The sequence below is a fragment of the Rhineura floridana genome, chromosome 3 (assembly GCF_030035675.1).
Source record: "Rhineura floridana isolate rRhiFlo1 chromosome 3, rRhiFlo1.hap2, whole genome shotgun sequence".
In the NCBI taxonomy this organism is placed as follows: Eukaryota; Metazoa; Chordata; class Lepidosauria; order Squamata; family Rhineuridae; genus Rhineura; species Rhineura floridana.
This window is the reverse complement of record NC_084482.1, coordinates 10,809,974-10,836,436: the sequence shown is the minus strand read 5'-3', so window position 1 is coordinate 10,836,436 and position 26,463 is coordinate 10,809,974. Positions and strand designations below refer to the sequence as shown.

Below are 26,463 nucleotides of genomic sequence, written 5' to 3'. Positions count from 1 at the left end.
TTCCCATAACCATCCTCCAGCACAGGAGTCAGGGCCAAGGAGATCACTGGTTGTGTTTAATTGCACACACCTGGAACAGTGCGTGGCTGAGCTGTTTAAAAGGCAGGCTGGGTGCGTGGGAGCTTGAAGTTTCTTTTGTGCAGGGGGAAAACTGAGAGGACTCTAGACAGAGGTTTTTAATCTGGCAGTCCTTGTTGCCTCGTTCATATCCCAGCAAAATGGGGTGGTGTCCTGCAGTGAGGTGAGTTTGGGGTGAACTCAGAGATAGTTTCTTAGTACCTAAAGGGTTTGTCACTCTTTTGACGATGCTTCTTTGTGCTTGAGAAGTTTTCACTGTAGCTAGAATTAATCCTATCCAAGGTTTCTGGAGTGTGGGGGCCCCTATGGAAGCTCTTCTACTGATAAAGAGGTAGGGACACTAGGGTTTCAAGATGCACAAAGGGCAAGGCATATTCTTATAACTTGTACTTCAGAAGGGGAAGGGATTAATATCAGAATACAAGGTGTGTCCGAGTTAATTAAAACAATGGCTGCATGTTATCTATCCAAAGGCTTTTTGTTGCCTGAGGAAAAAGAGAAGATGGCTTTTCTTTTCTTCTCCCCCCTTGCCCCCAATTCCAAATACAGAAGCTGTTTTAGAAAGCTAACAACTTTTTTGTTTACACAAAGCCTGTCCAGCAATTTCATTACGTATGTATATATTTTTAAACAACTGTTGGTTTTTATGGTGTGCTGTTTTTAAAGCCTGTCTCTATTTTTTTTTAATTATACTACTATGCAAACTGCCTAGAGACATTTTTGACTGAGTGGCATATGAATCTTGCTATGTTTAATAAATCTTAACACACTAGCAATGGGATAGTGCCCTTCACTGCTCCTGCCAGCTTAGGGGGTGCAGGGCAGGCTGTGTAGTACATATAGCTGGTGTTATGTGCAGTGGCTATTAAGGCCAGCGTGAAGCCACGTTATCCAACAATCCCACCCTAAAATGTTCCCCAGCTTGGAACACCTTAGGCTGCTCTACTCCCTATACCACTTAAGTTTTCTTCCTAGCTAGGTTCTCTTCTTGCGCACACCCAAGTCTAGCAGAGAAAGGATAGGGGTATCTCAGCTGGCATGCTCCAGACTAATATCAAGCTTTGTATGCTAGCAAAGCCCTCCTAGAACTTTAGAGATGGAAGGTCCTTTGAGGTCATCTAGTCAAACCCCTTGCTTAATACAGGAATCTCTGCAACTATTATCCCTGATGGATGGTTGTCCATCCTCTGCTTATATACTTCCAATGAAGGAGTAACTGCCGTCTTATGAGGGGGACTGTTGAATAGCTTATGCTGTTAGGTTGTTTCTGCTGATGTATAGTTGAAATCTTCTTCCTTGCTACTTCTAATCATTAGTTCTAGCCTTGCCCTTTTGGAGCAACAGTAAAGATCCAGTACTATAATTGGTCTTCTCTTTTGTTGGCTTCCCCACTCTTGGCCAGTGTTCTCCTAAGTTTTGAATAGCTGAGGCAGTTGTTCTTCCTAAACTGAAAGGTACTTCACTCTTAACGTGTGACAAGATTTACTTGCAGTGTCTGTTGGTAGGGAGTAAGAAGTCTGTGGAGTAAGAACTCTCTGCCTTCAGAGGACAATGGTTAGTCTCTGTGTTGAAGAGAGAGAGAGTGCTATAAACATGCACAATACAAAAACTGGAACAGGCTTTTCTGCCCAGGGCAAAGGCTGGCTGTCAGGAGTTGAGGCCATAGGAGCAAATTCAGTGAGCATCCTTCTCTGAATTGGTGCACTGGGTTCACAGGAGCCTCCGTTTACTCATGGCACATGGGTGTAGGTGTTCTGACAGTCTAAGAATTACTGACCTGGGCAATGAGATTTTGGCAACCTGACTCCCAAGTTTCCTCTTGTCCAGAGAGAATCTCTTAGCCCCTTTGCCTCCTTTGATTCTCTGCCTGTTCCAGCAGCATGTGTTCAGCTGGGCTTGTGGCTGAAAGAAAGCCAACTGACTGCTGCTATTCTTGCTGCCGTCTTGGGGTATAGTCAACCAGGCAGCCCATGGGTGGTGGGAACTGGCTGTCTTCTGGACTTGAATGACTAAGGGACCTCTTCAGCTTGGGGTGGGGGTAGCATCTTGCCAAATAGACTTGGGTCTGATCCAGATGACCTGGTTGTTCATAGTTTGTCCTGATTAATTGGCAGGGAAGTTAGATGATGTTGTGTCAAAGCAGGTGTTATCCCACACATTGTGTGTTTTGTGGTCACTTTCCTTAATTGTAAAAAGTCCAATCTTTTGCGAAAGTGGGATTGTTGAGCAAAACCTCCAATCAACTTTAATTGTGCGTCCTGAATCTGCCAGTATGTGATTGAATCCCTCTGGAAGTAGCGACAGTCTGGAAGTGCCCCAGAATGTGCAGGAGAGTTAGCCAGGATTCTTCTATCTGCCTCCCAGCAGTGGCTGGACTGCTGATATGCAATGTCAACAGTTGCACCATTATTATCTCTTCCAGGCTGTTTCTTGTTGGCCTTTTGGCTCCTGGAGTGTGGCCTCAGTTTGTTCCTGCAACAGGTAACCATATGTCTAGGCAAAAAAACCTCCTGTTAACAAAAATGTGCGTTAAAAAGCTCTTGCATGCCCTTAATTCCCTACTTGCTGTGAGAAGTCTGTTAGTGTGGAAGGAACAAGAGCATATCCTTTCCTCTTTAAAGAAGAGGAATACCATGTTCTTGGACTGCTTAGTCATGTAAAGTAAACAAAACATGAGGTGGGGCTCTTTCCCAAAGTGGCTGTGTGCATGCCATGGAGCGGATGATTATAATATTTGCAGCTCCTGCCACAAGTTGGCTAAGATTGAGCAGTTGCTTGTGTGGGCCCAGACCCATTAAGGGCCCCACATCTGGAGCCATTCTTCTTTGCACTTTGACACTGGATTCTGCCAAATCAGCATATACCACTTACTTCTGTATCTGTCTTGTTTGCATGTCAGACTCAGCATGAGTGAAACAAACCAGAAAAGAGTATTATCTGTGTACTCTACTGACATAAATGACCTCATTATAGTTCTAATAAAGTGGGTTCTTGCCCATCAAACCTTTTGATGGAGAGCCTGTGACCCTTTGCATGTTGCTGGACTCCAACTCCCATCGTCCCTGACATTGGCTGTGCTGGGTAGGGCTGTTAGGAGTTGGAACTCAACTTTCAGAGAGCCACGGGTTCCCCATACTTGGCTTATGGTATATTGTTTTTAGATTTGACACCCAAAGTCTCTGCCTGTTGCAGCAGAAGCAAATGAGTCTAGTCCTTAAGAATTAACCTGTTAATATGGGACTTTTTACTGAACTTCCACAATGTGCCCACTCCTTCTCTATTCTTACTGGCTGCACCTCTTCTCCCTCCCACCCTTCCAGCTGAGTGACCCCCTCCAGACAGGTTGCTTAAGGGCCCAACAATAACTCGAGCTGACCTTACTGTACTTCACTCATGTGAATCCAGTGTCAGTCCTGTTGATTTGAGCCTGCTAGAGAGCAGGTGACGAGCTTGCTAACTTTTTTTATCCTTGCCTTTCAGAGCAAGTTAATGTGCAATGTCTGGGTAGCCTTGCCCGACTCAGATTGAGTTCAGCCAATTTCCAAAACAAGTACATTGGTTTTGCTGCTATTGGTGAGTCCTGTTCTTCTTCCTGCTTTTGATGATGACAAGGATAGGGCTTATTCTGCATAAATTATGCTTTCTCTAACCTTTAGTTGGAGGATGAATGGATGCCACATGTGTGCCTTGACCGGGTTCTCATTTGCTCTGTGGCCAGATGTCTACTTCGCTTTTCCTGCTTAAGATAACTTTCCCAGAAATGCATTGGCTGATATCTTCACCAAGGGTCGCTAGAGTGTGTTTACTGGTGCATAATGCCTCTTGTCATGGTGGATCCACCTGGCATCTGGTGCCACAGGCTATTGGTGTCACTTAAGGGTGCCTCTCTCACCAAAGCTCGCATGTTTGGTGCTGGCCTGATAAAGGGGGTGGCAGTGTGGTATTTGGCTCTTTCCCCAAGTAGAATTAAATCTTGGCATACACAGTGCTGGCTGTCCCTAGACTGAGTAAATACTCTGAAGCAATTCCCCTTTCCCACCTCTAACAATCTATATTTTTGTTCCTCCAGATAAGTTTGGCAGGTCTTGGCCAATAGATGCAGTCCAGGCTACAAAATGTGGATACACCATTTTCCAAGACATTTGGGGAAATATAGAGTTCCGTGCCTCTTTGATTGGCTGTTATACTGAAATGGTGGTATGTAGTGCTAAAGTGTGTGCTGCAGGGGCTGTGAACCAGACTTCTGGACTGCATGTGTGAATTTCCCTTAACATTCAAGACAAATGGTCTATTGAGGCCGGCAGTGGGGAACCACTGGCCTAATGAGGCCTGCCACGGGTCCCAGTTTGACATGTGAGGTCATTTCCCACAAACCACACCTATCTGTTCCATGTCATATATGATGTCAGGTGTAGGACAGATATGGACATGGCTACAAAGGAACACTTGGAAGCTTAAAGTGACACCCCGATTGTTCCTGTGCAAATGGGTCACCTTGATACCACTGATCAAAGCTAAGCCCCGCTGGGATTGGCTGTGCTAGGTAGTTCCCCATTGGGAAAAGCCTGACTCCTGATGCAGAGTGGATTGAGCTACTGGTTGCAGCCTAGGCAGTGTTAACAGTCTAGGCAAGATCCGAGAATGTCTCTGGTCAAAAAGCACTCGCAGAACTACAACGTCCCAGCATCCTTTGCAAACTACAATTCCTATGATTCTTTGGGGAAAGTCATGTGCTTTAAATGTGCGTTGGAAGTGCTTTACAGCTGTGGTTTGGATCTACTAAGTTAAGCTACCATTCAACGGAGCAGAGATGGCCTGAAGCAAGTAGGACTGTTTCCTATAAGAGCCATACATACTGCCTGCTCTGGTCAAAGGGGTTAACCCTATGTGATTGCTTCTAAATTCTGAGTCTCTGTGGAATGCTTAAGTTTTCCTGGTGAAGAAAAACATGGGGAGGGGTGAAGGGGGGGAGAAGTGTTTACACTGGGGATAGATAAAGGAAGACTACTTGGAATCGGGACACAAGGCAATAATTGTTCCCTGGTCTAGGGAACTTCTTAAATGTGAACAAGACTAGAAATTGAAAAGCAAAAAAGAGTTTAAAGAACACAAACAAGGGCACCATTTAGGGAAGGGCGTATTCATTCCATTATGCTTCAGGCCACCTGCGATTAGTCCTCACTGAACTCCTAGAATTCTAGTTATTCTTTGAGGTGCACAAAACTAACCACAACAAACTTGAAAGCAGTGAATTTGTTCTATTAAAATTTGAAAATTTCCACAAATGAATTTTGTGCCATGTTCTATTTGGTAGGCACTTCTGAATGCATCAATGCATGTAAATTGCTCATGAAATGAAGTTGTGTGTAGAAGGCTAAAAGTCCTGGGAACACAGAACATCCACCACATAAGAATATAATCTAGAACTAAGGGGATAGCTTCACTTTAAAAAAAAAAGTACTATGAAACATGAAGTCTGCAGCCAAGGAAATTGCTAGTTTGTAATCAGTAGTGAAACTCTGACTTCTCCATTGGTGCATTAAGATTAAGAACCCTGACCCTGACAAATTGCGCTTCTATGCAATCCTTAAAGCAGGGGCAACCAACATGCAGTCCAACCACATCTGAAGGACACCAAATCCCATCATCCCTGACCATTGGCCATGCTGGCTGAGGCTGGTGGGAGTTGTAGTTCCTGATATTTGGAGGGCACCATGTTGACTGTCTGGTCTAGACTCTGCACTCCCAACCAATGTTACCCTGCTGTCTGAAGTCCTCCCAACATTCCTTTCCTCTCTCTTTTGGTTCTTGCTCACAGGCCCTCCTTTCCTCAGTTCCATGTTCTCTCTGATCACTGTCAAGCCTCCATTTAACCTCTAACCTCTTCTAGTTTCTGAATGTATAAATTGTCTACTCCAGAGTCTTCCTTCAGCCACTTTTCCTTTTGAACTCTTTTGCAACAATGTTCCAATCCTTGGCCTGCCCCACAACACTACTCTTGTCTCATGCCCCTATGGACTATGTGTTTTTAAAAGAAAGTTGTAATCCCAGCAAATTGACAACTTTCCCTTTCTGCATAGGTGCTGGATTGCAAACATTCTAGTAGCTTTGTTCCTAGAGCAGCTGAAATGTTTGTTATGTATACAATCCAGCTCAGCCTACAGTGTTGGAAAACTCTGCCACCGCAAGCATAGCTCTTAGTGGAATGAAGGTGTTTATTTTAACTATTCCTCCTCTTCCTCCCGAACCCTATATTCAGGATGATCGCCACTATACTCTGAACATACAAATCAAGGCAGCAACCAACCCAGAGATGCTTGATGCTGTTGTGCTTAATATCCCAGTGAGATGTTCATATGGCCCATGGCAGCCTCGAGAAATAGTCTGTGAGACAAATTATATGGAGGTAAGTTTTTAGATTAGAGAGGCCAAACAGCAGCTTGAAATGCTTAAGAGGTGTGCCTTGGAAATTGCTGTTGCATTCCAGTAGGCCTAGTTTGAGAGCAAAAAAGAGTTGTAACTTGCTAGACTTTAAGACTTTGACTGTGTACACACCACACATTTAAAATATGTGACTTCCCCATAGAACCCTGGGAACTGTAGTTTAAGGGTGATGGGAACTGTACCTCTATGAGGGGTAAACTACTTTTCCTAGGATTGTTGGAGGGGGAGGAACATGCTTTAAACATATTGTGTGTATGCAGCCTGTATTTACATGCAAACACTAAAATGCACTTGAACCTCTTGAGCATTGCTTATGTCATGTATGAATGTTGATGTGATGCTGAGAGGGGAGCCTTGCCCCTTGATTTAGAGTCAGTTGCCAGGACAAGCAAAAATGTCCTGAATAGGTTCTGTTGGCAACCCTAACTGCAAAGTGTGTGTGTGTGTGTGTGTGTGTGTGTGTGTGTGTGTGTGTGTGTGTGTGTGTGTGTGTGTGTGTGTGTGTGTGTGTGTGTGTGTGTGTGTGTGTGTGTGTGTGTGTGTGTGTGTGTGTGTGTGTGTGTGTGTGTGTGTGTGTGTGTGTGTGTGTGTGTGTGTGTGTGTGTGTGTGTGTGTGTGTGTGTGTGTGTGTGTGTGTGTGTGTGTGTGTGTGTGTGTGTGTGTGTGTGTGTGTGTGTGTGTGTGTGTGTGTGTGTGTGTGTGTGTGTGTGTGTGTGTGTGTGTGTGTGTGTGTGTGTGTGTGTGTGTGTGTGTGTGTGTGTGTGTGTGTGTGTGTGTGTGTGTGTGTGTGTGTGTGTGTGTGTGTGTGTGTGTGTGTGTGTGTGTGTGTGTGTGTGTGTGTGTGTGTGTGTGTGTGTGTGTGTGTGTGTGTGTGTGTGTGTGTGTGTGTGTGTGTGTGTGTGTGTGTGTGTGTGTGTGTGTGTGTGTGAGAAAAGAGACAGGAGGGATCCCATATGGATAACAGTTGTGAAGAGGCTCCCAATTATAATGTACTTTTTTTTCAAGGTCTCTGTGAGAAGGAATGTGCCACCAATCCCGGATGGCTTTCTTCAAGATCAGCCTGAAGACTGGGTAGCTGCCTTCCCAGAGGTAGGAAAGTCTGTCTGTCTCTCTCCTCTGCCATGATCAAGAAAGACTTGTGGGTAACAGGCTTGGGTTACTGCCCATGTGGAAGGTTATTTAAATACTCTGAAGTTTCTCCCTTTCCCCCCTACCCCCCTCTCTCTTCCTGCAAATAGGCCAAAGCAGGCGCACCCTCCATCTGGCAAATAGTCTTTCACATGGGCACCAGGAAGAAGGCCATGCTTGTTGAAGAAGCTCATGCTGTTGGTTATGGAGTCAATACTACAGACACAAGGATCGTGTTGAGGGCTTCCTACAATGCAACTGAGGCTCAGAAGATGGAGGTAAGTTCATCACCCCCAAACATATGGAGATGCAGCACAAAAGGAAGCAGCAGGTGTCCATATATCAGTGCTATGCTCCAACTAAAGTAGCTGTGGGGTACCTTTGGTCCTCCATGTGTTGCTGAACTACAACTCCCATTATCTCCAGCTAGCATGACGAATGGCCAGAGGTTATGGAGTTGTAGTTCAGCAACACATAGGGGGCTGCCAGAGGTTCCCCACACTTGAACTAAAGAAATCATATTTCCTAGTTTTAACTTAGCCCCCCAAGCTTGCATAATAATAAAAACAGCACTTTTGTTTTCAGATAATGCACATAACATTAATTTCAGATTTATATCCCGCTTTCCTCCAAGGAGCTTCAGGCAGTGTGTACATGGCTGCCCTGCCCATTTTTATCCTTGCAATAACCCTGAGAGGGTAGGTCAAGCTGAGAGACTGATTGGGTCAAGAATACCCAGTGAGCTTCCTGGCTTGACTGGGTATTTGGAGGTGCGTGTTTCCCCCAATCCAAGACTTGACACTCTGAACCGCCACACCACACTGTCTGTTGTATCACAGCAGGCACCGTATTACACCATATTTCAACCTGTGGTGATGAGGTGCCTCTAAGATTACTTCTGCTACCCAGTTTGTATATAGCTGTATAGCACTTTTTGTTTAAGACGTTTTTGTATAAGAAGGCTTTCCTCGAGCTGCAACCCTGAGATTTATGAAGTATTAAGTGTACATCTGTAGGAATGGTTTAAACTGTTGAGGACTAATATTTTTGTATGCTGTACACTGCTTTGATGGCCCCAGGCCGTCATGCACTTTCTGTATTTGTAAAGTAAAATAAAAAGTTTGCATATGCAACTGCATCATCTCTTAGCTACTTCAGCATGGCGCATTGGCTTGGCTGATCAGGGCACCTGGGCCTCTTTGAGCATGGAAACCTCACCCTTTTGTAATGAGAAATGAACTGGGTAGGCAATGTATTCAACAGATGCCTCGGCTAGGTGTCTTCCTCAGTGCTAGACAATATATTTCTGCAACTTGAAGTATGAAGAAGATGGGAGCAGTAGATGGGAGCTAGTCCCTTGAGTGGGACTTTGTGTGGTCTGATTGTCTATTTGGGCAGCATAAATGATGCAAACTAAGCATACTTATTTGGCAGTTGTTTAATTCTGTAGTGTTAACATTGATTCTGCTGTTGCTAATCCATGAGGAAGAGGGATGGGCTGTGAGGCACTGAAGCCATGCTCCTGACCACTGATTCAGACACCCCCTTCACTAGGCAGATTTTGTACTTCCAAGCCAGGCTTGGCTGCTATCAGTCAAAGACAGGAAACTTGTCGGCTTCTGTTAAACGCAAGATTCTTGGAGCTGGTTCATGCAGCATTTGGAACTACATTCCTGTGGAACTGCTGCATCCAAATCTTTTCAGGGGCAATTGTATTTGCAACAAGACTAGTGTATAGGATGTAATAGGGCCTAGCTGCTGCCATGCCATAAACTTCAGTATAACTGCATAGCTTTCCAGGTGCTAAGCACTTAGCAGGAACAAGGCCCCCTTATACTCCTGGAATACTTGCTCTCAAAGCTTTTATTCTACTAAATGTGACTTGAAAACATGAAAAGCCCCATTCCATGCTCTGAAGCTGCACAGATTCTTAGACACCCTGACAAATTACAGTCAAAGTTAGGAGCTTCTTGCTACTGTTTTCAGGTCAATGGGGTTCCCTTCTCCTCTGTGAGGTCCAGTACCTACTACAAGCAGCGCTGGATGCTCCTGATGGTGGACACAGCTGTGGCCTGTCCTATAGGTAGGTAAACAAGAGTGTCTGTGTATTTAACTATGGACGCCTTAAAGACCACAAGGCTTCTCATGCATTGGGTTTCCTCCTTGTAGTTATAAGTAGAGATAGGGGAGAAACTGGATTCGGTCAGCATTTAAATATAAGCCTCCTTAATCTGCAGTTCCTAAAAGAATATGAAAATTGAAACACAACCATACTCTTTGAATTTTGCAATGCAGTTTTCGAGCCAAGTAATACACAAAAATGAATATACTTGGATAAAGTGTGCCTAAACAAGATTTGTTGTTGTTATATGCCTTCAAGTCGATTATGACTTATGGTGACCCTATTAATCTTTTTTTATATATTCATAGGGTTTTCATGGTAAGAGGTATTCAGAGGTGGCTTGCCATTGCCTTCCTCAGTGGTTCTTAACCTTTTTCCACTGCCAGCACCCCTTGGATTTCCAAAATATACTCTCGCACCCCCTGAAAAAATACAGTTCATTTTTATTTTTATTTTATGTTATTTTAATGTGTGTGATAGCCTAACTTAGCTAAGATAAATGCATTTTTTAAATCTCTTGAACAACGCCTCACACCCCTAGGAAAAGTGTCTCGCACCCCAGGATAAGAACCACTGCTCTAATCCTACAGCACTCCAGGTATTCCCAGGTGGTCTCCCATCCAAGTACTAACCAGGCCTGATCCTGCTTAGCTTCCAAGATCAGACATGTTCAGGGTAGTATAGATATCTTAATGACAATAACATACATAAATGCATGATATGAGCAGAAATCGTGTATATTATGAGAAGTTAGTACTAAAATGATGATAAATTTTCATGAGGACCTCTTAAAAACAAATTCACAAACTGATGTGGAGAGCTGAATTTAAGATTGGAAAACTGAGACAAACAAATGGACAGATTTGTCCATCCTGAACTGTAAGGCTGAGGGCCTCTCCAGATGACCTGCTTGGTCAGTATTCATCCTGACTTTTTTTTTAAAGCTTATATGAAGATAATATTTGGCCTTTAATTTTTTGATTAGTTGGCAGTCATGAACTATGATCCTCTGCTCTTCTCTTTCACCAGATGGTGTGACCTACACAAATGAAACAATCACCTGGACTATCCCAAAAGGCATCCCTCCCCTCCTGGTTGGCGTTGGTACCATCAAAGAGCTGCAAGTGGAGATGGGTGTCAGCCTGGACAAATTGTCTGCACAGGATATAGCCAGTCGGAGGTACTCAGTGGCTAGTGACAAGGATGCTATTGTAGTAAAGATCCCCATTGGTGCACCAGGTGGTAACTATAAGGTAGGTTTTGTATGCCTTTGATACTTTAAGAGTCTTGCAATAGTTTGGGAGTCAGAAACTCTTGCTGAGCTACGTCCATGCTAGGGCATTAACGTATATGTGGGTCGATTCTTCTGTGTGTCTGTGCGCTGTCATCCACACGTGAGCACTGTTATCTTTATTCCTTTGAAATCTCAGTGTTTCCTGTCCACACTATGGATGGTACTTGATGGGATGTCATTTGTGCTGTGTAATTTGTGCCCTCTCCTCAATTAGTACTTCTCTTTACTCTCCATGAGTTCCAGAAACATGAACTCCATTGTGGGCATGCATGCAGGTATCTGTTTCCCTGTACACATGAACTTCTTTAAAAAAAAGTCTGTGGAAGTGCACAACAACTTAAATATATATATTTAAAACGCAAGTTTTTTGATCAGTCAGATCTGTGCAGTGGCATGAGAGTCTCTGATCATCTCTCAAAGAAATAAATAAGGCCAAGCAAGCTCGTTGCTCAAATTAAAGATTGCCACTTCTATTTCCAAGAGAGAAAAGGGGAGCTTCTGCTTTGTCTTGGGAAAGATTTTTCTTTCCCACCTCCTGTATCTGCAAGGGCAAATTGTATTTTTATGTTTAATATAGTTGTTCTGTGCTAGAGCAACTCTGGGGGGAAAAGTGTTAAACATTAAACTAGCTGAAAATGTGGCATCCTTTCTTTTGCGCTGATGGAAACAAAATGGGAGTGAGGGGTGTGAAGGATAGACCACCCAGTGAAACATTGCCAAACACATAAAAAACCCACACACAATGCACTTGTGGTAACATGTAAATTTATATTAGATTTACTTCCCCAATTGGGTTATCCCCGGACTGGGAAAATCTGAATGTAATGGGGTGGGGGAAGTGGGTGAGGAGCATGTCGTGGGGACAGTGTCAACAAAACTGAGATGCAAGTAGCTTCAAATCCACATTAAACTCCCATGTAGACGAGCAGTTGATGACAATAGCACAACTAAAAGGCTTTTCTCCATAAACTAGGCTGCTGAAACAAAGTGGGAGGAGAAACCAGGAGTAGATCTTAGTGTGAAATTATTATGAATTTGGTTCTGGAACTATCACAATTCCTGGATGCTGAGCAGATGCTTGGAGGCACCCTGCTCCTTAATTCTATTGAGAACATTGCCCACCTCTAGCCCCAGCTACCATTTTGCATCTGACTCGATTGGTGAACCTGGGGGATTCTAGCAAAACTAAATAAGACCTGCCCACCCTTGCTGCATAAAATGGCCTTAATGGCACTCTCTTCCAAAATAAAATAACTGAGATAGAGCTAAAGCTGCATTAAGTATGCTAAGAGTACACCTGTATTAGGAAAAACTTAAGAAATCTGAGTGACTTTTTCGAGTCCTAGAGATCAAAATAGCAGTTAGGTAGAATGCAAAGGAAGCTTTCCACACCTCTTGTCAAAACATGGCTTGTGGTAACATTGGGCCTTTTAACCAATGGCTACTTGTTGATATCTTCCTCCAGAGCTACGTTGTTGCGGGAAAACCAATGATTTCCTACAAAATCAATCCCTTTGTAGAGCATCTGTGGGAAGATGACAAGAGGGGTATTACAAAACATACCATCCTGGTGGAGATCAACACCCCTTTGCAGCTTGTGCCAGTCATAGTTACAGACTGTGAGTGTTGTAAAAAATATGTTGTTATCCTGTAAAGTTCTTGAAATCTTGGTGTCTTTGGAGAGGGCCATGTCAGAGACAACTGTGTGCTAGGAGATGCATGTGATTCTAGCAAGATAAAATTGCAAAATGCCCCTTGATTATGCTCTGTTCAGAGGCAGAGTAAACTAACCTAGAGAACATCATACTCTTTGCCAAAGAGCACACTGGTTTATGTTGTTCACCTTGAGCATAAGAACTACCTTGCTATTGCTGTTTGTGCGCCTGTTCTTGGTCCTTGAATTTCCCCTGTACACAACAATCTTTGCTGAACAATGTATAAAGAGGTGATATAGCCTTGTTCGTCTGTAGTGAAGGGCCATAGCTTGGCCCACATGCTTTGCCAAACATCCCAGATTCAATTCTTGGCATCTCCAGGCAGGACTGGAAATGACTTGTATCTGAAACCCTGGAGAGCCTCTGCCAGTCAGTGAAGACAATATTGACAATGGTCTGATTCTGGATGAGACTAGTGACTGACTGGGGGGCGGGGGTAGGTGATTTGGTACCCTTTAGATAGTGTTGGACTCTAACTCCCATCAGGCTCAGCCATTATGGCCAATAGTCAGGGATGATGGGGGTTGTAGTCTACAACATCTGGAGGGCCATAGGTTGACTCCCCCGTGGCCTGTGCCTTTGCAGGACAAGGAGCAACAGAAATGGGTTGGTGAAGGGATTTTAAAATGTAAGAAGGATGGGCTTTCTGAAATAAGAAAATGGCCTGGCTTACTAAGGTCCAGAAAGTGTCTGCAAAATGGCATCTTTGAGAGAGTATTTATAGAAGGAAACTATATATCCTAGGAATGATTACTGCAATACATTATAAGTGGGGCTGCCTTTGGAAGACAGTTGGGAAAGTGCAGCTGGTGCAGAATTCAGCAGCCAGGTTGCTCACCAGGGCAAGACAGTCTGCACATATAACACCAATCCTGGCACACCTTCCTTGTCTACCATTTAGTTTCCAGGCCCAGTTCAAAGTGCTGGTTTTGATCTATAAAGTTTGATGTAGCTCAGGACCCCAATACCTCAAGGGCTGCCTCTCCCCATATGAATCAAGTTGGACCCTGTGTTCAGTATCTGAGGCCCTTCTCCATGTGCTTCCTCCGAGGGAGGCGTGGAGGATGGTGACACAAGAATGGGCCTTCTCGGTAGTGGCTTCTAGTTCATGGAATGCTTTTCCCAGGGAGGCAGGCCTGGTGCCATCACTCCTCATTTTTATTTTTCAGAGGAGTGGGACGAGGGTGGATCTGTTGTATATATGTTCTTGTATATTAGGTTGTGGGTTTTTAAAAATTGTTTTAAACTTGCTCTTAATGTCTTTTTGTAAGTCGCTCTGAGTTTAACTCTTTTTTTTTGAGGGGGGGGACTGATAAAGACAAAAATAACTGATGGAGCCTGAGGGAGATGGTTGGCAGAACAGCTGATTGAAGCTGCTCTTAAAGAGGTAGCTTGAAATCTAAGACCTACAAGCAAACCTGGCAAGAGGAATTGGCCTGTAGAAATGCTTTCTTTTGTGAAAGCAATCTTTCTCTTCTCTATACAGATACTGACATCAGTCTCCAGCTCTTCAATGCAACAGTCAGCCCCTTCTTCCCAGATGTAGAGCTGGTCAGTGTGAAGGTAGATGATTCAGGGCCTTTGTCGCTGCCTGAGGCGGAGAAGAAGGGCTGCAAGATCCATGAAACAAAGTATCCCAATGGCAGCAGAGGCTATGTGGTGCAAGTTCCTTTTGATGCACCTGGAGTTAGGAAGGAGGTGAGTGCTGGTGCTGCTCCGCACACCAAGCCTAGTCACAATTTATAACTGGCATAGCATGGACAACTGAATTGCTGATAGTCCTGTTGAACCAAAATTAAAATTCAACCAAACTTAATAATGTGTTGGTTGGAGTAGCTTGAACTTGCTCTTCTCCGCTCTAAACATAGTACCTCTTCCTAGTGTGTCTAGTTGCCAGTGTTGCAACACCCACTCTATTTCCCCCCTCTTCTATTACTGGGGGAAGTTGGCTAACTTCAGAGCTGACATTTAAAACAACGTTAAGCACTTGCAAATAACTTCGGCTATCCATCCTTATTTCATCTGAGCCAGGAGAACAAATTTTGGCACAACATTCCTGGAAAGGTCTAACTCAAAATAATCTGCTTGGATGATGGAGTGTCTTTCCTCTACTCCTAGAATTGTGGATATCTTCCTTCTGTCCCCTTTAACTGAATGGAGACTTGATGGGGGGAGGATGCATGTCTTTGCATCTGCCAAGTTGCCCCCCCCAGGGCCTACAAGGCCAGAGGAAGGAACAAGGAAGAACATGTGAATGTTCTCTGTACAGTCAATAGCAGATGGGGTAGAATGTGTAGATACCTTCTGTCCGGAGTGTATAAAAACAAGGCACCCCGCTCCTACAAAACTCTGAGTATAAGATCCTTGAAGCAGAGGCCTGTCAATGTTAAGATGTGCTAAAGCACCATGTAAACTGGATTTGTGTGATGTGCTCATAACACAAGAACTGGTCTAAACAGGTTGTGACTCTCCAGCCTTTATGCAGCCAACCAGATATTGCATGGTGGCCCACTGGAAGGTTGATAAACACTTATGTGTGTTTTTTCTACCTTTGACTGCAAAAAACAAAGGCATGAAAGACTATCCAGCAGGTCACAATGCATGGTTTGTAGCTTAAAGCGTACATATCTAACCAGGTTGCATAAACACAACACAGCCTCATTCCCCTGAGAGCTGTTGTACTCTGGGTGATTGTGGTATAATATCTAGGGTTGTAATAACACTGGATAACACGCCCCCCTATCTTCCCAGTATGTGCCAGATAACATCAGAAACTACACCACAAATCCCATATTGGGATTCAGTGTGATTCCACAGGGAGACACCTTTGATGTCCCAGTCTTTCTGACAATCCTGATCAAGGATGCAGGTGAGTTGTTTGGGCTTGGTGTTCCCACTGCAATTTTTTTGGGCTCAAGAAGCAGTTTATGGAAATAACATGCTATATTCTAGCTGTTAAAAGTTAGATATTGGGGTGACACATTGCTGTAATACAGGGGCCTTTAAGGAACCTTTTGGCTTTGGGATCCAGATCTTGGACAAGTGGGTGGGGAAATTCACCTGTCAGACACGTGACATCATTATGCTGTCACATGATTGAGAGGTGGGTTGCAAACATCGGCTCTGACAGGGACTGCTCCAGTGTGCAGCGATGAAGAAACAGGTGCTTGTTTTGCAGAGCTGTTTGAAGTGGTCTTCCCCACCCCTTTCAAGGGCTCAAGAGAGTGCTTCAGAGAGAACTTGCTTTAAGACAGTCTCTGTGCTCCCATGCTGAGATGTGAGTGTCGGGACTGTCTTAAAGCAAGCACTCTTTGAAGCAGTATTCTCTGCTTCAAAGACCACTCCAGCGATCTTCAAAGAGGGGGAGAGTGACTGCTTCAAAGAGGACTGCAAAACAAGCTCATGTTTCTTCATCACTGCACAACGGAGCAGTCTCTGTCAGAGCCGGTGTCTGGCAGGGACTCATGTGTCATACAGTGATGAAGAAAAAACGTAGATCTGCTTTTTTTTTGCTGCATGCCTGTGCAGCAAAAGCAAGCAGACCTGGGTTTCTTGGAAAGCTCAACGCACACTGATCCTTTTCAGAGGTTGAAGGGATCGGGGCAGGGCAGGCTTTCCAAGAAGGTCCTGCCCATCAGCTGATATCACCAGTGACATTGGCAGGTGGCGGTGGGTGGTTTGTGGGAAATGGTCTTGGGGAGCCAGATTGGCCTACTGGCCAGAGGCTCCCCACCCTTGCTGTAACATCTTGGAAACTGATCACTATAACTATTGAGGTGGTGTTTAGGGTTTGATAGGGCTGCGGCAGCTACTACTAGGTTACTTGGAAAGACCGCCTATATAAAACTCTGAATGTAATAGCTTGGCGCATTTTAACACTGACTAAATGGAGAAGTGATACCAAGATTCAGGTAACCATGTGTATTTTATAACTTAAATAGTAAAATTGTTGGCCAGTGTAGTGGATCGTGTCTTTCTTTTGACTTAAGCTGCCTTGACGTATTATTGAGAGGAAAAAATCAAGAGGGGGCACCCATGATCTCCCTCCTGAGCAGCTCCTGGAGGAAAGATGCAATGCTGCAGAATTCTTTGAGGTTCTGAACATAACTGGCATCCTTCTCTTGCAATGGAGGCTGGTCCATTAGGGCAAGAGGGGCACTCGCCAACCTCAGACTGCCCTCTGAGCCCCCACCTGCCTGTCACCTTACTTATAACCAGGCCAATGGGTGGCACCATCTATCAGCTTCCTCTTCCTTAGTCTTGCATTATTCTTGTAGAATGCAGCAGGGAGGAGAATGGGGGCAAAACTTGAATTAGTTGGCTCTGCCTGTCATTGGCTGTCGCTCCATCCTCTGTTTGGTTTACCTGCCTTTCACCCTCGCAGTCCCAGAGAGCACCAGCTACTATTCTGTTGACTCCTGGAAATAATGTCAAGTAGTAAAATTGTGACTTTCAGTATATCTAGCTTCTATAAGAATTTATTTCAGGAAGGAGTGTCTTGCCTAGAAGGAGAGCACAGATTGCCCCGTAGAGGTCTTCTAAGAAAAGGCTGGGTAGGCAAGTCTACAGGATTTCTTTGCCCATAGGGTAAGATGAGAACTGATGACCTTCTTGACATCATAATCTATAGCTCTTCTCTGACCCTGCTGTAATAGGGCTTTTAAAAAATCTAGTATGCTGAATTGTAAAAGCATGTTAAAGACACAGTTATGACTTGTAGCTTCATGTGAATCACATTCTGGTTGGGAATCCACAGGCAGCTCCGTGTCTCTGTAGACTCTCTGCCACATATACACCATTAAGGTTCTTTCACTGCGTGCCCAGTGAAGGCTAACAAACATGCACAGGGCTTAGCTATGTGAGCAGCAGGGCCCCCTGCATCCAGCCTGCCTAGGCCTGATACAACTTGTGTGTTTCCATCCACCCATACCCTGAAGATGGAAACACCAACATTGGGTCCTACATAGTGCCCAAGCTCCGGCGTGTGCTTTACCCTGATGACCACCCAGTGGCCAGCCTTGTGCAAATATTGCTGTTGAAGAATCTGCCTGATCTGCCGCTTGACTAGCTTGAAGGCTGTGCTATCGTTGAATAGGGTTGCCATCAACAGAGGAGGATGTGAATGGACAGGGCTCCTGCTCTTCAAACCTCTGCTTCTTACTACTACTTCCATACAGTGCTGCCGCAGGCTGAGGCATTCTGTGATGACCAAGCCCTCTACTTGGTGGTGAAACGTGGCAACGTGGACCAGGACTGGCTGCCCTTTGTAGGGGACAGTTTCTTGACCCAAGAGATGATACAGGGACTTGGCTATACGTTGCAGGACAATGGAACCCACTTGGCCTTGAGGGTGCCCAGGCATGCTGCCCATGTGCTGTATGAGGTAAGAGGAGCCTTGTCTGTGGAAGAAGTTGGCTTGGCTTGGACAGCCACCAAAGGGGGAAATAGGAGGGGTGAGAGTGCAGTTCTCTCTGGTATCTTGGGTAACTGCTCCCTAGGAGCTTAGATCTCTGGTCAGCTCACCACTCCTGTAAAACTAACTATAAATGTAAAGCATTTTTACCCTGCTCTTCAGCTGAAAAGGCTCCCATGGCAGCTTACATAGACTAGCAGTAAGGCAGTTCCTGTCCTTCAGGGTTACAGTCTGAAAAGGTGTGGCACAAGGAAGAAGGATGGATGGGGATGGAGGAGGGGGAAAAGCAAACTGAGGCACTTATACTTATTCATAGTTTCACAATGTTGGGTGGAAATGGTCCTAGTAGCGGGATAGGATGATGACAGGTGAGGACCAAAGGCAGCTGGTCTTTGTGGCAGAGATGGAATAGTCCTTCTCTTCCCTGCTCATGAGCATCCTTTGGTACTAGGTACGGTAACCAAAAATGTAAATCCCTTTGCTTGCTCATGACCCATTCTTCTCCCCCCCCCAAACTTTAACTGCTTTGTAGTCTTGAGGGCTCTCTAGAAAAGGCATTTGAATTTTGGTAGAGGAATTGAAACTGGCAACTGACCTCTTCACCTCTAATGGAGACCCATCTAGGGCTTAAGGTGGGGCCCATTAGGACAAAGGGGCACTGCCTCACCGACCTCAGCCTGCCCTCTGTGAGGCCACAGCTGCCTGTCTCCTCACTTGCCACCAAGTCAGAGGGTGGCCATGCCTATCAGCTGACACCTCCGCCTCCTTATTTTCCAGCATTGGCCCCTGCAGAACTCAGCGGGGAGGAGGAGGAGGAGGAGGATGGGGGCAGAACTAGATTTGTTGGCTGCTCCTGGCATTAGCTCTGGCTCCACCTACTCTTGGACTCCCTGCCTTCTGCCCCACCAGTCCTAATGGGCACCAGCAATCACTGGGGGAGGCTCTGGGGCAAAGTCTGGGCTATTGTTCCAGCCTCCTGTCCAACAACATGCAAGTGCTTATGAATACATAGTGTGGGAGTTAATGCAATTTTAATTTGTGTTGGTATGGGGCCTGAAATAGGAGGGGGAGGGGGTCATTGACAGTTAAAGTTGTCCCTAAATTGGTCTGGACCTTGACAGGTGTTGGCTAGACATTTTGGCTGCTGGATATTCTCTCCCACTAAATTGAATTGCTTGTCTGAAAAGCAATTAATACTGCCACTTGTTTCTTGTACAGAGGGGTATGATGGAAAGCAAGGTAGCAAGCAGTCAGCTGATTACTATGGGATATCTATCTTGGATTGGAAGGTGTTGGCGAGAAAGTTATCTACCAATGTATCAAGCTCCTAACTTGTGCAGCTAGTCTGGTCTCCTCTGCCTCCTAGGAAATAGATTCTTTTGGGATTGTGGCCACCTTCCGGTTGCAACTGAAGGACCGTCTTGCTCAAGCTGAAATGATAGACTTTGCCGTTTCCTGCAGCTTTTCTCCAAAAGACCTCATTGGTAAACTGTCTTTCCCCACCCACAGACCAAGGGTTTGGAACGTTTTTCAGCCCGAGGGCCACATACTCTTCTGGGCAACCTTCCAGGAGCCATATGCCAATGGTGGGCAGGGGCAGAGTCAAAATATTAGCTTTTGAACACATAGGCTTGCTTCTACACACACTCGCACATCCCTGTCTGTCCTCCACCAGGGAAACAAAAGGTGTTAATGTGATTTCAAGAATACGTTCCAGCCTGGAAAAAATACTCAAGATGTTGGTGGGGAGGGGGTGTAGACCCATGAGCTACAGAGGAGGCTTTCAGGGGCTGCATTTGCACCCTGGACCTGAGAGTTCTCCACTTCTGCCCTACCCTGCTCATTCTTGGCTTGACAACGGATTGTCAGCCCAATAGAGCAGTAATTGACTTCAGGCTTGGGGATCCCACTTTCTAACCCAGATTGCAAGATGGATATGGACGTTCTCACTATGTGCCATTTCTCACTTTCTTCTCCCCAGTATATGTCAAATGACTGTTATCTGCCCCCCTCCCCAGAAACCCCAGGTAATTTTTAGTTGGACGGTAAAATCCTCCAACAGAATTTTTGGCTCCCTTGCCTAACTTATACTTCAGTGATACTTTGGAAAGTGTGGACAGTGACAAGATACTCTTTTAAAGTAGATACATAGAACTTTGCATGTCCATGATGTAGTTAAAGTTCCTCAGTTGTTTGTCTAACTTTAAAAAAGCCTAGTGTCTGGTGGCATCCTACCTTGGGGCAAGGCACAACCTGGTAGGAGACCAATGTTAGTAGAGGAAAGAGCCTTGTCTATCTGCTCTGCCCGTGCCCACTACAGAGCACCTGGAGTGAGCTGTTTTTCTTGCAGACTGCTTGCCTAATGGCACAATGATGATCTCTGCCATGAAGCTGGTTGGCATCCCAGCCATGGTGCCCTCTGGACTAGTGCTGAGAGACAGACACTGCAGGCCAGCTTTGGTGACAGAGGAAGCAGCAACTTTCATCTTCAATGTGTCCTCTTGTGGGACAACCCGCAAGGTGAGAAATAGCGCCATCATTAGGATGGGGTCCACAAGGCTACTTTAGTTGGAAGTACAGCACATAGTTCTTGAATGCTTACACCCAACTCTACACTACAAGCTCAAAGACATGCATGCTCTTGATTGGACTGCGTTGGGTTTAAATAGCTTACTGCTTCCCTTGCTACTGGAGCTGGGTGGGAAGCTCAGAATGAACTCTTCTAGTGTGACACTTGATCCTCCCTACCTCACAGGGTTGTTGGGCAGATAAAGCAGGGGTACAAGTTAAGTACATAATAGATACTACCCTGGGGAAGGGTGGGATTGAACATCAAGATCAGTAGTGGAAAACCTGTGGTCCTCCAGATGTTGTTGTATTCACAACCCCCAGCAGCCAGCATGGCCAATGATAAGGGAGAATGGGAGTTGTAGCTAAACATCTGGAGGGCCACAGGTTGCCTACTTCCATCTAGAAGATCCTTGCAGCCATCTCCTGCCTAATCTTATAATCCCATCTACAGTTTGAATATGCCACCATGACCTATGAAAATGAAGTCCTGTATTTCCTCACAGGCCAAGCATCACCTATTTATCAGTGAGTACTCATGGTGTGGGGGGAGGGCAGAAGAAGAAAGCATGAAGCATTGTAACAGGAGGTCACTTTGTGCAATGACCAACTGGGATGGAGTATTTCTAGCCCAAACACAGAGCAATCCTGCTATGTATGTTTGTCCCAAACACAGCTGCATCCTTCCTATAATTATGACCAGCTGGAGCTCTTGTACAAGTTTCCACTGGCCTTCCTCCCCGCAAAAAAAAATCCTGGGAAAAATACAGGGCAATACCCTCAAAACTGATATGAAGGGTAAAAATGGGCTCCTCTTACAGGTAATTCTTTAAACTTTTCAAGGTTGAAATGTGCTTGCCAGTACTTCATCGGTGATACCCTGTTGCTACAGTACAGCCCAGTGGAAGCTCCATCTCCAAGCATCCTTCCTGGGGTTGGGTTGCTTGCACTTTCCCTTAAGCTAGCCAGAGGTAATGTGAAAACATGGTCATCTTGTATGTTAAGACTGCAATGAACTGTGAATTCTGTCTTAAATTACCAAATTTGAATATGGATACAACATTTCTGTGGCAAGAATAATATTTTCTCATCTAAAACCAACAATGGAGAACCTGGCCCACCCAGATCATTATGGACACCAGCTCCCATCAGCCCCAGCCAGCATGGCCAGTGTGGTTGGGGATGATGGAAGTCATAATCCAATATCTGGAGGGCCACAGGTTCTCCACTCCTGATCTAGATGATTACACAAGTATTGTCTTGATGGTATTCCTTCTGTGTGAGGAGGGATAATGTCTCTTCAGATGTTGCTAGCCTGATATAATTGTACTAAGTATCTGCATTTTTAGTTCTTTAAAAATAAATGAATTTCAAGATAGGAGATTTAATCCAGCCAATTTACATATTGCAGACCAAGTTTCCTGTGAGATGGGGCAGTGGTTCATAGCTAGGGTGGACAACGTGCAATCTATGCAGTTATTTCTGTAGTGTGAACCCTGGATGGGGTAGATAGGACTCTTGAAATTGTCATTAAACAAGCACCTGTCCACTTGCAATGCTACCTTGACCTTGCTATAAAATGTATTCAAATTGTTCAGGGTACTTCCTATGGGCTAGTGCCCTGACATTAGCACATTTTCAGACTTAAAAGAAATTGGTGACTTGGGATGCAAACATTGCTTATAATGGAGCAGACCAAACCTTGTGACCATTGCCCTCCCCTCCCACCCACTCCAACATGTGGGAGCACCCAGGAGATATTTTTTTTCTGTAAACAAGGCCTAGTTGGATCCAGCATATCAAGTTGATTGGTACTGAGTCATTTTTAGCCTTGTCAGCAAGCCACCTAGTAGAGATGTAATAGTTTTAAACATGGGACATGTAAACATTAGCTTGGATCTGAAGATACCTTGCTCAGACAGAAAATCGCTCTCGCTTGCACAAGATGGCTCTGCCAAATTCCTCAATCTCATATTGATCCTCAGGAGCAGCAATCTGCGTGTGCAGGTACAAAGGGCTATAATGGTGGGAGGATCCAGGAAAGCCCTGTTTGATCAGACTTCCACTTTGGTTTTTCTCTAGATAAAGCCAATTAAAAGCATGTTCCCTATCATTAATCTAAGGTCTTGTCCTAGCTCTCTATGATCTCCAAGCCCTGGTACCAACAGGTCATATCTAGGTTTAACAGTGCTGACGCCTCTTTCTTTTTGCCTCTTGTGCTGCACTAGCATGATAATTCTTGTCATTAGTTTCTGCTCACCTGCACAAGAAATAGCCTAGACTGTTCAGTGCCAGCTCTGGTTTGTTAAAAAATGTTTCCTGGACAATTCCCCCTAATGGAACAAATACATTGTTAAGTTTATAATATGTGCTCCTCCTTCCTCTCCCCGCCCTCCGCAAGATAAGTCTTACAGGGACTTCTACCAGGACATGGAGTACCCGGTAACTCGCTACCTTAGAGACCCTCTCCACTTCCAGGTTGAGCTTCTTCACAGTCAGGATCCGCAGCTGGAACTTTTCCTGGAGGCCTGCTGGGCCACATCATCTTCTGACAGGACCAGTTTTCCACAGTGGAATATAGTGATTGACAGGTAATGGCACATATGATAGGTTCCCAGTTCTAAGAGTGAAGGTGACTGTTTTTGCAGGCTTTTAATTCCTTGAGGTTTGTTGGTTGATTACATCTATATACTGCCTTTCTGCCAAAGCAGTTTATAATTTTATAGTTGCCCAAGGTATCTGGGGCAAAAAAAGAGGAAAAAAGAATACCACTGTTGTATGGTTGGGTCGTGCTTAGAACAGAATGAGATTATGTGAAAACACAGAAGGCAGAATGAAGCATAAGAATCCTGGCTGCAGAAATTCCTGTATTCTCCTAATTATCTGACCATACGAAGATTAATCTTTAAGAGAGTGGTGGAGTTCTTGGTAAAATTCAAAAGCCGGCAATGGTGGTACTTGACTTATTCTGAGCATCACAACTGTACATAATAATGCGTCACAGGATCCACATTGATTAGAGGCACAGTTTAGGTTGCCCAACATGTTCACTGTGGTAGTAATTCTAGCCCAGAGTGCAAGTTCCAATATGCCAACCTGGCCTGGATCTCATAGCTGCTTCTGCCATGTTTCTTTCGAGCTGTGAAAACACAGAGGACTCTCATCAAACGACATTCCACAGCGTTTCCACTGGCTCTGTCCCATTCCCTACACATCTGAAGCGCTTTGAAGTGAAAATGTTTACATTCATGGTAGACAGCCAAGCTCTTCAGGGGCAGGTAAGGCGTGGCTCTTGCCAATGGAATAATGTTTGCTGTCCATTTCTTTTTTCTTATCTTGTCCTATAAGAGGATGTTATATGTGGTAGCAGAGGAGACATGCCTTAGTGCTTAGGCTCTGTTGGCTTCTGTGGGCATTAACATAGTCCTAACTGTATCACCGTATGTTATTGTGAGCTGCCACAGGAATCAAATTTGAGAGTACCATGTACAGTACATATTTAAAGTAGTGTAAACTTAAGCCGAACTAGTACGTACTTTCTCGGCACAAGGAGACTATTGCTAGGGCCACGGAGGTGGTAAATATTTGTTGGTACCCGTACAATTTAATAATTTTGCTTGCTAGTTCATGATTAGGATGCTTTTACTGTCTTCAGATCTACTTCCACTGCAGTGCAGTAATCTGTGATTCCAGCTGGCCATCCTCTGATGCCCTCTGTGCCAGGCACTGCATTCCTAGAAGGCAGAGAATAGGTATGTATTTTGAAAGGTAGATGACTGACTTGGCACTCCCATGCAAACATGCAGCACTGGTGGACTTCTGTTCTCATCAGCTCCAGGCAGCAGTAGCTGGGGCTGCTGGGAGGTGTTGTTTAAGATCAACTTGGAGGGTCATGGGTTCTTCATTCCTGCTGCAATACACTGTTGAAGCAGGACTGCTTTCCTTGTCTCCTTCCTCTAGAGCAAGCAAACTTACCTGCAAACTAAATACATTCCCCAGTTAATGTCTAGCTGTATATTATCACATATAGGTTATGGTTTATTTTAAAGTGATGGGCAGGATAGTCCGAGTACAGAGGCAGGCGTCTACTTCTATAATGCTGAGAGGTGTTTTAAGTGACATGTCTAAGATGATTGGTTCATGTGAACTAAACACATTATTTAGACTATTTCCAGAAACATAACTATAATAGAAATTGCTTCTATAACATGAGGGATTGCTGTATCAAGTCTAAAGCTCTTGAAGGCACCACTTAATGGAAGCGTTTTGTAGGTTATTCTAAAGACATGTATCTTGGAGGAACAGCCTGGCTGTAGCCATCATGGATGGCAATACTCCTAGGGCCCAAGCAGTTCCCCAAAGAAACTACAGGTGCAAGCTGGACATAGCCCAGCTCATATCCATAGAGTTGGATACTGCAACTTTCAGCAGCATTTTAATAAGTGGCTTCCCTCTATTGGGTTGTCCATAAACCAAGAAGATTTGGGGGGCAGAGGGTATGATGAATGCAGTAGTGAACAAAAACTAAAGTAGAACACTTGGATTTGATCCGTGGGCAGTGCAAAAGGGTGCTTGTCAATGTGTTGTGTTGGTAAAAGACATTACGCCTTCAGTGCATGCTGATGTAAACTGAATTATAAATCTATATGGGTGATTATACTAGGTATAATAGGGGTGGCTTTAGATTCCTTCTGGTTTAGGAGTATATGACTGTCAATGCGGTAACGCTGCCATTCCCACCCCTACTTTCTAGGCCGTAGCATTGATTCCACCAATGATCTGCAGGGGTATGTCTCATCTGGAGCAGTTGTGGTAAGGAGACACCATACATGAGCATCCTATAAACAGACTGGACTAGTGGCAGCATTTAGTTACTGAAACAGCAAATGCTCTTTGTTGCTGGCTATTTCAGATGTGTGTATCTTGTGCAATAAAGGCATACAACAGACATATTCAGACCTATTGATCTTATGCTCTTATTCTGTAAAAATATTTCAAGACAGTAAACAGAGTAGGGGTAGGAAAAGCTTTAAGATTTGATTAGGAAATATCTTATTTAAAACTAGCGCATTGACCATCTATAAGGAATGCTGCCTTTTGTGTTTCTGAAAGGTGCAGAGAATTCCAACCAGCAAACTTATGTTTAAGTAGGGGCAAAAGCAAGATGAGCTGCTACCATACCTAAAGTCAAACCTGGGGAGCAAGTTTGGTTTATTTTGCTGAACAAATTGCAAAGTTATTGCCAGGGCTGTGGTCAGTATGCCAAACCTTGGCGTCTTGTCCGAATGAAGAAAATAAAAAAGAACACAAACTCTGGCAAAAGAAATGCAAGAAGACAATAAGGGATGCTAAAAAAGAATTTGAGGAGCACATTGCTAAGAACATAAAAACCAACAACAAAAAATTCTATAAATACATTCAAAGCAGGAGACCATCTAGGGAGACAATTGGACCCTTGGATGATAAGGGAGTCAAAGGTGTACTAAAGAACGATAAGGAGATTGCAGAGAAGCTAAATGAATTCTTTGCATCTGTCTTCACAGTGGAAGATATAGGGCAGATCCCTGAACCTGAACTAACATTTGCAGGAAGGGATTCTGAGGAACTAAGACAAATAGTGGTAACGAGAGAGGAAGTTCTAAGCTTAATGGACAATATAAAAACTGACAAATCACCGGGCCCGGATGGCATCCACCCGAGA

General features: G+C 44.5%; 1 protein-coding gene across 1 annotated transcript; it reads left to right on the top strand.

Annotated features, from left to right (window-relative positions):
- The first annotated feature begins 118 nt into the window (after positions 1-118).
- Positions 119-25,720, top strand: LOC133379333 (uncharacterized). The gene is made up of 21 exons (XM_061614426.1): positions 119-241; positions 2,501-2,559; positions 3,559-3,651; positions 4,148-4,275; positions 6,338-6,484; positions 7,528-7,611; positions 7,761-7,928; positions 9,637-9,733; positions 10,802-11,025; positions 12,532-12,685; positions 14,268-14,479; positions 15,533-15,650; positions 17,959-18,164; positions 19,561-19,678; positions 20,545-20,714; positions 21,217-21,290; positions 21,606-21,733; positions 23,164-23,353; positions 23,902-24,040; positions 24,418-24,514; positions 25,516-25,720. The coding sequence occupies exons 1-21, from the start codon at positions 219-221 to the stop codon at positions 25,593-25,595; spliced, it is 2,709 nt and encodes a 902-aa protein (XP_061470410.1). The 5' UTR covers positions 119-218; the 3' UTR covers positions 25,596-25,720.
- Positions 25,721-26,463: the final 743 nt, after the last annotated feature.

Coding starts and splice junctions, on each gene's coding strand:
- LOC133379333 (XM_061614426.1), top strand. CDS start 219: ATGGGGTGGTGTCCTGCAGTGAG. Junction 11,026..12,531: donor CACCAGGTGGTAACTATAAG/GTAGGTTTTGTA, acceptor ATCTTCCTCCAG/AGCTACGTTGTTGCGGGAAA. Junction 23,354..23,901: donor TGGAATATAGTGATTGACAG/GTAATGGCACAT, acceptor GTTTCTTTCGAG/CTGTGAAAACACAGAGGACT.